General features: G+C 41.2%; 2 protein-coding genes across 3 annotated transcripts; one reads left to right on the top strand and one right to left on the bottom strand.

The window, feature by feature from the left end:
* Positions 1-24: 24 nt before the first annotated feature.
* On the bottom strand, positions 25-4,843 carry plaa (phospholipase A2-activating protein). The gene is made up of 14 exons (XM_046380960.1): positions 4,539-4,843; positions 3,940-4,133; positions 3,718-3,818; positions 3,386-3,506; positions 3,002-3,169; positions 2,691-2,826; positions 2,326-2,495; positions 2,066-2,217; positions 1,755-1,977; positions 1,536-1,601; positions 1,382-1,453; positions 1,123-1,230; positions 850-1,020; positions 25-716 (listed from the first exon to the last, which is right to left on the bottom strand). The coding sequence occupies exons 1-14, from the start codon at positions 4,685-4,687 to the stop codon at positions 148-150; spliced, it is 2,400 nt and encodes a 799-aa protein (XP_046236916.1). The 5' UTR covers positions 4,688-4,843; the 3' UTR covers positions 25-147.
* An 828-nt stretch (positions 4,844-5,671) lies between these two features.
* Positions 5,672-13,034, top strand: zdhhc21 (zinc finger DHHC-type palmitoyltransferase 21). Of its 2 annotated transcripts, XM_046381361.1 has the most exons (8): positions 5,672-5,772; positions 6,502-6,679; positions 6,864-6,962; positions 7,302-7,413; positions 7,696-7,834; positions 8,550-8,666; positions 9,236-9,279; positions 9,720-13,034. In XM_046381361.1, exons 2-8 carry the CDS (start codon positions 6,526-6,528, stop codon positions 9,850-9,852), a joined length of 798 nt encoding a protein of 265 aa, XP_046237317.1. In that variant the 5' UTR covers positions 5,672-5,772; positions 6,502-6,525; the 3' UTR covers positions 9,853-13,034. The 2 variants fall into 2 exon arrangements, with proteins under 2 accessions (XP_046237317.1, XP_046237318.1); XM_046381362.1 differs by lacking the exon at positions 5,672-5,772 and having other exon boundaries at positions 5,779-6,679.

Below are 13,034 nucleotides of genomic sequence, written 5' to 3'. Positions count from 1 at the left end.
AAATACACAGGCTATGCACATGCATAGATTTCATTTGTCATTTTTTATTGCAGAACATACAGTTATTCAAGTCTTCACCACAACTGATCAGGCAGAATATGGTAATAGTGAGAAACAAGTACTCGTTTTTTTCCCTAATCATTCATATCATTGTAGTTCTTTTAAAACAAGCTGGCAACACTCAGCCACCTTAGATGGATCAGACACTGATGAGTACTTGGAAATCTGGGAGCTCACCCCCAGAGAGCGAGCCAGGTCCTGGGCTGTCTTGTCTGAGGCCACAGTGGTACCCAAGGACACCAGCAGCCTAAACACAGCCTCCTTGTCTTGTACTGTCTCCAAAGCTCTGCTGGCTACAGACAAGCACTGGGCCTTGGCTTCCAGATCGGGTTGGTTGTGCAGGCAGCCAGCATAGTTAAGTACGACAGTGGCCAGGGCAATGTGGATGTTCTTATTGCAAACAGTGGCCAGGTCAGCAGCATGTGATAGCACCGTTTCGCGGTGGGCCATGAGGAGGGCTCGGCCGTGCCTGCCACTAAAGCAGTTACATAGAGTCCGCAGCGCCAGCATCTGGTTGGCAGGACGCCCCTCGGGCCTCATCAGGCTCAGCAGGTGGTTGCACAGTTGGACTCCCTCTGCCTCTCCACAGAGGGTCTCATTAACCAGTGGGTGGCGCACTGCCAGCCTCATAATATCCAGGACAGGAAACACAATGTCTAAAGTTCAAAGGGAAGAAAAGGGGAGTTTGGTTAGTGAACAATAATGAACTGGAGAACCTAAAATATGTTGATTTTTTTGTTATTGATGAGAAAAAATGTTATAAAATAGGACAGAATGCTGCTCTTGTACCCTCAGGCCAATGAGAGGCCTTCCAGAGAAGGTTGATCTGTTCGATGGTTGGGGCAGGCTCAGAGAAGTCGGGTTCACAGACAGACATCAGCAGCCTCTCAAGGCCTTGCAGAACGTCTTCGGAAAGCTTGTGCTCCTGAGGTGCGCCTCCGTTCAGTTCCTTCAGCTTGGCTGGTGAGGAAAGAGCAACTTGTTGAAAGTGATGACAACCTGATCCGCATGTTCATACAGAGTGTAGAGGCACATCATCACACCTATACTTGAATCGCTCACCTATGATCTGCGTGGTATTGGCTTGTTCAAAGGTCACACCGTCAGTCTTGGGGAAGTATATGTTGGTTGCTGTTTGTCTGAGGGCTGCTGAAGAGTAGGCACCTCCTCCTGCAGAGCAGGCACAGGTATAATCCAGCGGATGTAACACTCAACATTAAAAACAAAACACAACCGAACTGCCTTGTACTGTTTACATATAGCAGAAATGTGTACAAGGGTCTACTACTAACAGCTGTCATATGAACCATAAGTAACTTACCTGTGAAGGGATCTGCCACACCCACTGGGGCACTTGGGTTTGGACCCGATCCTGGGATGTAACGACCAGCACCTGTGGAGAGGGAAAACAGCTGTGTAAAAACCATCTCTGGAGACGTTCAGATTGTTAAAACCTTTCAGTAAATACATTGTACCTGTGAAGGGATCAGCTCCGAAGCCTGGCCCATCGTTGGACGCCCCAGGGATATACCGAGCTCCTCCTGTCAGATGAAAATAAAAAATGAACCATATTCAAATTTAATTTGATAACCTTCAAATATTAGAATGAAAATGTAAAAACGTACAGTGCATGACCACAAAGTATTTTCTGAAAAGGAGATAAATGAGCCCAAGTAACAATCTTTTGGCCTCACCGGTGAATGGGTCACCACGATCAGCAGGCTGAGCTGGTCCCACCACATGTCCTTTGGTGTTCTCTATTATAAAATTAGCAACCTGGTCGAGGAACATGGGGCTCAGGTCATTCTTCTGCAAAAAGTTGTGTGCCGTCAGCCAGGGGTCTTCTGACACATTGTAAGGCAGCTTCATGGATGGACCCCCCTCATTCACATCAATGGTGAAGACGTAGTCGTATTCCTGAAGGGAAATCAGAAGTCATTAATAATAAAGACTGTTGTCACGCATAACTGCATAGCTTACTCTGTCAATAAGCATATGCTCTTACCTTTCCTTCATACATCACACTCTTGGAGGTCTGTTGATTTGAGCCTCCAACCACATCTCCGATTTTCATCCAGCGGCCATCACTCACACTCCACTGATATGCTTCCACCTTCTGTCCATCTTTAATCAGCCGCGTCTGTCCATCACGATTCCCTGCAAGAAATAGGCAAACTATCTTAATGCAGAAATAGCACTGTCACTCCTTCATTAACAGATCAAATTGCTGATTGTGATTATACACAAAGTAAAGTATTTTCTTACCAGGCTCATTAAGGTGTTCCCTTCCAGGAAGGTCCTCAAGCTTGATGTCTCCGAGGTCACCTGTCTTTGGATCAATGGTGGCTTTGGACAGTTCATCCTCAAAGGCCTGCATGTCCTCCGCACTCGCCATGCGGTCCTCAGCTTCCGTAAACACGCGGATAATGCCATCACTGAGGACAGTGAAGCAGTATTTTGGTCAGTCATACTCTATTCATCTGACAAACTCATGTTGTGTGAACGCAAGGCTGGTATCAGAAACCGAGGCAGTGAACAGTAGGTCACTTAAGTATGTATTAGTGTGACATTATGAAAGGAATGATTTATGGACTGATCACATGTTTGGATGTCATAAGTAGTATTGTTACCTGGCTCCAACAACTATATCACCATTAGGTAGAACACAGCAGCACCAGACAGACTGGGCAGGCAGACGGATGGTCTGAGTGCACTCCCCCTGCCTCCATATCCTCAAAGTCCTGTCCTCTCCCGTGCTCACGAAATCTACATGGAAAAGCATCAATTTGAATTCAGGGTGAGTCGACTACCATCTTACAGCAATAAAATAAATGGATGCTGGTTCAATAAAGGACCAAGTACCAGCGCTTGGCCATGCAGACATAACAAATCTCCATTTCAGCTCTTGCATGGTCCTTAAATTATTAATATAAATGCAAACCTTGGCTATTGGGAAAGACAGCCATGCTGTAGATGTAGTTGGTGTGGCTGTGATAGACCTGTACACATTCTCCAGTCACCAGCCACCTTCTGATACTCGCATCATTGCTGCAAGAGAAGAACTCAGTGCTGCTGATCACTGCTAGTCCCCTTACACAGTCCTCATGACCTAAAATGAAAAATGATGAAATTAGAGGTAACATGGTAACGTGATTAGCCAACATACTGTTCAGTTGTCACCAAACTACTATTTTAAATTTTCTCCTCATATTTTTCGGTTATGACCATTAAAAAGTTAAAAGGAACAGAAAAGAACTCCTTACTATAATCAAATCCATTCAGAGGCAACAAGAATGCATGCACTTATGTCTCTGCAAACTCTCACCTGTAAACGTCTTCTCACATTTGCCAGCTTTCCAAAGCTTGATGGTCTTATCTGCGGATCCAGACAGCATAAGGCCTTGTTCAGGTAAAATTACCACTGCCCATACTGCCGCAGAGTGTCCCTGTAGAGAGGTGACCAGTAGAAATTTTGCTGTCATGCCGTAGTCGTAGTTTTTCTTCATACAGATGCATAGTGCAAATCTTTGTCAAAGCAAATTGTAAAATAGCAAATGTGGACTGCAGTCAGGGAAAGTTTAACTAACTTCCTCTACAGGAAAACCTTCCTAAGAGAAGACAAGAGTCACATGTACCATCACAGAAGCTTTGGCATACCTGCAAGGTCATCATGCACTTCTCACTGAGCCAGACTTTGGCTGTTGTGTCCCAGGAGCCACTCAAAAGTGTTCCAAACTTCCCAGAAGACAGCGTACAAACTGTGGAGATTAAGAGGTTAGAACCGGAGATGCTTCACATTTTGGCAAATAACAGCAGAGCAAATGGGATGCTTATTCGAATGGAACTATTCTGGGAGAGCAAGGATAAAGAACACCTCACCTGTATTTTTGTGACCCTTGAGAGTATAGAGGGGCTGAGGTTGGTCCAGTGTGAAAACACAAATGTTATTATCATTTCCACCTGTGGCAATAAGTCCTCGGGGATATGTTTCGCTTGGTGCAATTATACATACGCAGGATACAAAATTTGAGTGGCCAGACATACAGTGCATTTCTGTGAAGCCTTTGTCAGGACTGTCAAGGGAAAGAGAGCAAAAACATTTTTAAGTTAACTAAATTGCTTGAGTAGAAGCAAGTGGTTGAAAATTGTGTGGCTGATAATCACAAGAAGGATCACTAAATTTAACTGACAGATAAAATACATGATACCAAAGCCGGTACTCCAACATCCGTGCTGTGTACACAGCTGAATTACACAGCTAATTTGAGTGCATGTTAGCATTGCGCTTACAAGCTAAGTTAGCTAATAACGTTAACAAGAGTGTATTACAAGTCAATTACTTCAGCAGGGGTTGTTAGATGGCCTGTTACTTTTATTTGTCAGGATATCGTTCCTGACCACTGGGATACTTAAAAACTGAAATAAATCGTAGCCAGTCATCACAACTTGTTAGTCAGCAGCAAGCTAATGGTAGCTACCTTGAGTTTGGTACCCAGACTCTTCCGGTTCGGTCTCTGGATACAGACACGAAAGACCCATCTGGAAAAGCAGCACTTACGAGACCCCTAACATCCATTTCGTGGCCCGGGATGGAGCATCTGAGTTTGTATGAGTTAGATGATGCCATTTTGCTTCCAAATCACAATGAAACTACCACACTGGAATTATGCTAAGCGGCGTCGCTGTCCAAAAACACTGGCCGTTAACGCTAGCGGAAGTTGAATTACATCACTGATCTCACCATTATCGTTTAATTTAATTACAGTTAAATTAAATTAAGTTTGTGGTGGTATCTTTAAAGTACCGTCATTAAGAAGTGGATACAAAAATACATTTTAAATGATAGGAGGGACAAAAAGCAAACTCTCTCCTCATACATTAATCAAGTTACACCGGAAGGTGGCAGCAGACACTTTTCACTGCTGCCGATGGTGCACTGCGCTCCAACCTCCCACCTGTCAACAGCGGCTGCATCAAGTTACTGCACACAACGAGGATGTAACACGAAACTGGGCTGTTGTCATTCAAATAAAAGCCTGAATTTTGCCACCGGTCAATCGGGTTGAACAGGCAAATCAGAGTCGCAACAGAACCTTGCTTGCATGTAATAGATACATTGATTGATAGATTCAACTGATAATCAAAGAAGTAAAAAAAAAAACAAACGAGTGACCAAAAAAAATCTTTAACTAGAAACATATATATGGGCCCACTCTGCAAATAATAACTATTCACTTACCCTACACATATAGAGTACATGAATATTACAATTATACACAATCTTCAACAACCTTAACATCTGATCAACTGAACTCTGTCAGTTTCAGTCACATTTGCTTGAAAAGCGATTGCTTTAATGATTAATCGGTTGTCATACTTGTTCCTGAATAATTTTCTGTCAGCTGATTAATTGTAGTGTTTTATGATTATGTTTTGTTTGTTTGTTAGTTTTTCTATTATATATAATAAAATAAAATAAAATATCGTAAAATCAAATTACACAACTAAAAACAAACTGCACCAACGAGGTTCAGGATGCTACTTAATAATAAATGCGTAACACCAGGATATAGTTAAAAAAATGTTTTATTTAGTAAACCGGAAATGTGTTTTGTATCGCAGGTGACAAAGTGGTGCTCCTGTCCAGCCCTCAGAGGCTCGGATGAGGAAGTATCTTCACCGATACGCGCGCTGAACAGGACGGCATAAAAAGTATGTATCTTGTCATCATTGGGAACGAAATCGGGACTGACGCTGAACACGTAGAATTGTGTGATTTATTATGTGAACGCGTGTTAAATAAATAACGTTAGCTCTGTGATGTTAGCTAGCACAGTAAGGCTACAGAGCCAAGCCCATCGCGGCTGTCAGTGTTATCAGGAATCTGAATGATGGAACGAGGGAGGTTTTACAACATTAAGGTTTTGACTGCAGACAAGACTGTAAAAAGCTGTTTATGCTGATTTAGACTCTGTTATGTTAGCAGGTGATGCTAAGGTTAAATAACCGTGAAAGGCTTCTGGTAATTCCTGGCTGGTTTACAGACACCTGCTTTATAACACAGTAGTTAGGCCTGTATTAAGGTTTCAAGTCGCTACCAATTTCAGAAATCATGACTAGGTATGCCTTCCTATGTACGTGTCAGATTAAGGAATATGAATTATGCTGTTTTGCTGTCGGTGAGCCATTTGTCCATAAAGGCCATTGTTGTGATGTAACAGTTTCTAATTCAAAATGCCACAGTTTTGTGATAGACAAATTTAGTTAAGTGCGAAGTAATGGCAACACTGATTCTGATAGGCTTACACAAAGACAGAAGTGTATTAAACGTGGCACAGAGCCATTTCCTCGGCCTGTTCCTGGATGTAATCTGGAAATCTGTTTCCACACATCATCTGGAGGTTTGTATTTGTGTGTGTGTGTGTGCTTTGTGTGCTGTAGTTTTCCCTTGGAGTCCCAGCAGCCATGAAGCTTCGACTGCACTTTGTGGTGGACCCCATGGGCTGGCTGTGCATCAGTGTGGTGTTTGGGATCTGGCTCTACAACACTTTCTTTATTCCTAAACTGGTTCTAATACCACACTACAATGAAGGACACATCCCTTGGGCCATAGTTGTTTGTGAGTATCCTTGTTTTCATGGTAGGGTAGGGTAATTTTTTCATTGACGCACAAGGCATTCAAAAATAAAATGTCTCAGTTGCTTGGGAGGGACTACTGAAAGTAGGTCATTGGAATTTCTGGTTAGGTCCCAGTCTGTGGCTCACACACTTTAAGTGGAATTAAACAGTGTTCATTCCTTCAGGTTATTACATAGCATCAGCTCTCTGCATAGCAGCCCTGTTCAGAGCTTCCACAGCAGATCCCGGCCGTCTTCCTGTGGACCCCCACATACCTCACTCAGGTATTCTGACTTCTTTATCAGTTCTTCTATCATCTATCATTTTTCCAGTGTGTCAGATTGCACATACTTAACTGTTTTTGTATGAATCTTTATTCCTGTAAATAACAGAACGTAGTCAGTTTAGAAATTTAATTTTCTTCCATTTTTTTCCCCCCATCGTATTACATTTTTGGAGCACATTTATTACAGTTAGGAATATCCCTGCTGGCATATGAAATTGAGATCAGTGATCATTTCCCATGCCTCCGCCTTTCAACTATGTCATTATGTCAGCTGCCAATATCACTGTTGCCAGTAATAACCAGAGATAAGGTGCAGATTTTTGTCTTTATGTCACAGAGCGAGAGCACTGGGAGTTGTGCAATAAGTGCAACCTAATGAGACCCAAAAGGTCCCACCACTGCAGCCGTTGTGGCCATTGTGTTCGCAGAATGGACCACCACTGTCCTTGGTAAGGATACACACACATTCATTCCTGAATTTCCCTCGGGATCAATGAAGTATCTATCTATCTATCTACTATCTATGAGGGTCTTAACCTCACATATCAGACGTGCAAATGTTGACTTGCATTCCATTCAATTATTTGTTTATTTACTTACCTGTAATGGTATAATTATCTTTTAAATTACATAAATAAATGATGATTTTTTTTGCTGCAACATCAATCCAATAATGATATGAAGAGAACTGATGCAAGATGGTATCTTAGATCCTGTTTATTTCCTTCCAGGATCAATAACTGTGTGGGAGAAGACAACCATTGGCTCTTCCTGCAGCTCTGTTTCTACACTCAGGTCCTCAGTTTGTTCACCCTGGTGCTGGACTTCTGCCAATACTATTACTTCCAACCACTGACAGGACTAGACCAGGTACATACTACAAGAATATAGATGAAAGAGTTCACAGAAAAATGTTTTTACTAACTACATTCCCAGAAATCCAAATGTGTTAAAAGTGTTAAAATGTTAAAATGCTATGTGACAATTTGTTACTGCCTCTAAGAGTCAGTTGCAATACAAAAGCTACAAAACTATCCAGATACACCTCTTTATGAGGCTGTTTTTCAGGGGTTGCACTTGGCCCCTCACTTCCAGTGAAGGGAAATCTCTTCGGCATACCAAGACATTTTAGATAATGCTATGCCTCCCACTTTGTGGCAACAGTTTGGGGAAGGTCTTTTTCTATTCTAGCATGACTGTGCCCCAGTGCACAAAGCAAAGCTCCATAAAGACACATAGAGCCCTGACCTCAATCCTACAGAACACCTTTGGGATGAACTGGAACAGATACTGTGAGCCAGGCCTTTTGGTCCAACATCCTGACCTCACAAATGCTCTACTGCATGAATGGGCAAAAAAATCCCCTCAGAAACACTCCAAAATCTTGTGGAAAACCTTCCCAAAAGAGTGGAAGCTTTTATAGCTGCAAAGCTGTTTATGTATTTAGAATGCATTGTCTTTTAGGTCCCTGTTGGTGTAATGGTCAGGTGTCATAATACTTTTGTAAAAGACGTTATATAGAGCTTTTAAAATCATAAAATAATTTTACAACAAAGGGTTGCCGGGTTCTGTTTTCCTCTTCCAGGAGAAGTTTACAACACGCCATGAACTGGCTCTTCTGCGAGTCTCGGCGCTCATGGGTTTGGTCATGTTTGGTGGCATGTCTACATTATTTTACACTCAGATGACGGGCATCCTCTCTGTGAGTACTGATTAATGATTAGAAGACTTATTCTGTTTCAGATGACATTTACTGCTGCAGTTATGTTAATGTGATTAGACAGAGTGCAGTAAATATTTCCAAGCTAATGCAACCTGTTTGATGTCACCTTGTAGGATGGTGCTTATTATATCAATTATCATTTAGCTTGTTTGTCTTATGGAAACAAGTTCTATCTCTTTGAGAATGATCTAGCAAATGAGGCAGCAGCACACAAAGCTTCAGGCAGATAAACATGACACAGTGCACAAAAATAAAACAATCAATGCCAGTAATGCACTGATCAATAGAAAAGAAACAAGAGAGAAATTCAGGGTGTGTGTGTGAGTGAGTGTGCATGTAAGTGTGTACCGAGCCCCACATCAGTTGATGATATAACAAAATCACTTTTATTACAAGTAATTTACAAGCTTTTGACAAGAATTTTGGCAGAGCTGTAATGTTAGAAATGTCTAAATTTAGAAGTGGGATTCAGAGAGACATTTTCTATGGACGGAGCAATAGATAACTTCAATCCAGAGATTAATTTTTCCTTTTCTCCCCCCTTACAGGACACTACCACCATTGAGAAAATGGCTCATTTCTCAAATGAAATGTGAGTCTGTTCAAGTCTGATGCCATGAATAGATATATATGATATATGTTTATATATCCAAGTTAAGATCATTTTAAAGATCATTTTTGGAAATAAACTGATTTGCTTTCTTGCCGGGAGTTAGCTCAGAGAATCAGTACCTCTCTCATGTTCGTCAGTTTGATGTGAAGCTGAAGCAGGCACCAACTTGGCTTCGCATACCGACTGCCAACCTGAGGAAACAACTTTTTCTAACTTTATCAGTTTAGCAGGGCGCCGTGAGTTCCAAGCTAATATGCGGCTGCCTCCAGCTTCATATTGAACAGAGATATGAAAGGGACATCAGCCTTTTCAGCTCAGCAATAAAATGAAGGGATGTTGAACTGTCCTGTTAAAATGATCTCATTAACATTATTCATGTTCAACACGAATAATGGCTTTTTTTCCTTTCTTCTTTTCAGCTTTGGCTCAAAGAGATCCTGGCAGTGGGCACTTGCTGAAGTTTGCGGCACTCACTGGAAACTCCTGTGGTTCATCCCGCTTCGAAGCAGGCAGCCGCTCCAAGCCAGTCACCACTTCCGCACTCACGTGTAGGCCGGTAACACTACAGCACCTCCAGCCTGCACAGGTGGTAGGGCTGCCATGATGAAACACTGTATACACACTTACGAATCCATCTGCTCGCCTTCAACCATCCTCTGTTGTGCTAGGAGAGCTGGGCAAGTTCATAAGTGGATGCTCTTTTTGTTTATTTTTCTCTATTTTTTATTTTTTTTTGCCTTTCTCTTCAAGACCAAGACTGACAGTAATCAGGGTCAAGAAACACCTAAAGGAGTGACAGGAAACTTTTTTTTTTTTTTTTTTTACTCACTGTGACTGCTACTTTCAGCATTTGGAAACCACATTTAATGGCTAATTGCATCAAAAGGATGGAAGTCTTCACTTGGAAGCAGCTGGCAAAAGGGACCCCTCTCAGGTTACTTTCATAAAGAGCCTTCACTACTGACCTTTAATCAACTACAGACAGAACTAGGGTAACTTCAGTGTGTCTATTGAAAGGCAATTTTTGTATCAGGTTTGTGCCTTTTTTCTTTTCACTACGTCCTTTTTATTTGTCAAGTATGAGCAGGTTTTTTTTCTGTTTTGTTGATCTTCCAGTTTGGAAGATATCTGTGAAGATTCTCAGTCATCCAGGTAATGGTATATCTAAATGCTATCGAAGGGCAACTGGGCTTCCTTGAAGTTCTTGAAGATCTCAGTCAAAATGCCTGGGACTTTCCCGCCAGTCAGTCAGAACTGAAAAAGCCTCTTGGATGAGAGGTGAAACGTCTTGAAGAACTTAAAGCAAGTCCAGTTGCCTTCCTATTGCTTTTAGATATTCCCGTTTGGAAATTTCTTGTGGCTATCAAAGGGATTTGGCGTTAACTGAATTCCTGCCATAGTTGTTTGATGATTTGTGAATGTTTTATTGTTTTTTGCACTGTTTACTGAATATTTTATCGATCAAGTTATGTTTTATTGAACAGGGCCACAGAACAAAGTTCAAACTTTGAATAAATGACCAGTCGGATGTAAAACAAGCAAGCAGACAGTTAACGCTTCACTATGCCGTGGTAAAAGTCTATAGGATCAACCTTTGCCCCTTTGTAAAACCATGTTGTATATCAAACATTTCCTGTTGTAATATCCTCATGGAAGGGGTTCGGGTGTCACATACTATCATCAAAAGTCACCCTGTATATCTTAAAAGAATAGACATTTTGGGAAATACACTTTCTTTAGTTGGATGAAAAGATTGATACCACTCCACGTCTGTCTGCTAAATACACTCATCACCTATGAGCCTCTAGAAGTGTGTGAAGTGTGTCGGAAGAGACCTTGTCCTCTGTTTGTATGTCTGTAATTTATTAGTACTTTGCTGTGCCAGGACAATTCATGCCTTCAGCCTTCGCGGAGTGGTGTTTAGCCAATAACAATGCGAGGTCGGGACAGGTGCGAGAGCCGAGAGGCGGGAGCCGAGAGGCGGGCCTACGCTGCACTGCGGCCTGCACTTCAGCTGTATTGACACAAAATGCAGAAGGCTGCGCAGAGGTTTGGGTGTGTTTGACACCGCGACCCCTGCAAAACTTCTAACATTTAGAAAGAAGCCAAAGAAGCGTATTTCCCAAAATATCAAACTGTTTAGCTGAAATCTGCTCTCTCAGCCATAGTACTTAGGTGAAATGACCTTTGAACACATCTTTAATTTTAGTAATTGAGACAGTATAATTTGTGAGTTATACTTATTGTAAACTTGTTATTTTATAGCTGCGGCTGTAACAGTTAGGTCTTAAATGTGTCTAAACAAGTGGCTTTATGATCTTTATACAAAAACTAGCAGATTAATCTATATGTGGTGATACACAGCTACTTAACACTTGACACGCTGAGAATTTATTTGTGCTGGTTTTGCTGTACCACTGTGGTGGGTACTGTTTAGAGATTTTATCAAATTCTATGACAGGATAGACAGGATACCTAAGGATAATATGATTGAATGGCAATACTAGAATAGCGTGGCTGTCACTATCTATAATGTTTGGCAGTCCCATGGCTAAACCTGTACATTAGCAAAGCTTTGCCATGTGTGGGAATACAAGACAATATCCAAGTAGTTTTAAGTGCCTTTCTAGGTCTTCTTTTTACCCTCACATTACATCCCATCATATTGGTCTCTGTAAAAGCCAAAGACTTGGGGAAATGTTGCAATAGTCAAGAAGCGTTCAGTCAGTGCATGTTTCACCAAATTTCTGAAGGTAGCGGTTCAATCTTATGCACTGATTTTCACATTAGCTCACAGTCCATTTTACTGCAACAGTGAATACTCCTGAAAGGAAGTTTTTACTTGCTGTTCTTTTATTTGATGTGTTTCCTCTCTTTTATTCCTATCTTTAATCCAATTGTTCGCATTTGCATGGGTGTTTGTTGACGAATTTGCTCAGTGGGTTTTAGAACTCAGATTCGTGTTCTTGGATGTTTGTGTGACTAAGTATTATATTTTTTGATGGTGGGATAAAGGGTAGGATGTGTGTGATTGCCATTAAAGAAGAAAAGAAGAGGCTAATGATAAATTACGTTTACCTTTTTTTTTATTTGCAAATAATTTTTGAAAGCAATAAGCATTATGTATCCATGAAGCCATTCTTATTATAACAACAGTGGTGAAAATCTGATATCTTTTGTGAAGAATATAAACTGGGTGGATGACTGTCACTCATTACTCACTAACCAGTGATTAGGCCTACCTGACTGAAGATATTTGTCAATACTTCAGTATACCTTAGCCAGGATGAACACTACTGTAGCTGCTGTGTATAGTTTTACAGAATATCTTCAATTGTCAACGTGTCAGCTTCGACACCTCGTGCTGACAGAAACAGAAGATAAGGAAGACTTGAGTTTGTTTGATTTGAATCAAGAGTTGCCAGAGACTGCAGGCGCGAGCATTTCCTCACAGCTATTACCTTATCTGGCGTCCCCCAGGGCTCTCACTTTGGATTTGTGCATTTTGTTGTTCATTTGCTGTTTTTTTTTGGTTTTTTTGGAATGTGTTTTCAAGCTTTATGTTGTTTATTCAGACCTCAAACACTGGAAGTTACATTTTGTGAATTAAATTAATACACCACAAATATATTATCCATTTCTTTATATGCCTAGAAAGCCTGTGTAAAATGTCAGTTGTGATTTTAGAAAATATCTTAGGGACTCATATTCGAATAAAATTAGATTCTGGATAA

The sequence above is a fragment of the Scatophagus argus genome, chromosome 23 (genome assembly GCF_020382885.2).
Source record: "Scatophagus argus isolate fScaArg1 chromosome 23, fScaArg1.pri, whole genome shotgun sequence".
Classification (NCBI taxonomy): domain Eukaryota; kingdom Metazoa; phylum Chordata; class Actinopteri; family Scatophagidae; genus Scatophagus; species Scatophagus argus.
The sequence above is the reverse complement of the archived record's forward strand: the minus strand, read 5'-3'. Positions and strand labels throughout refer to the sequence as shown.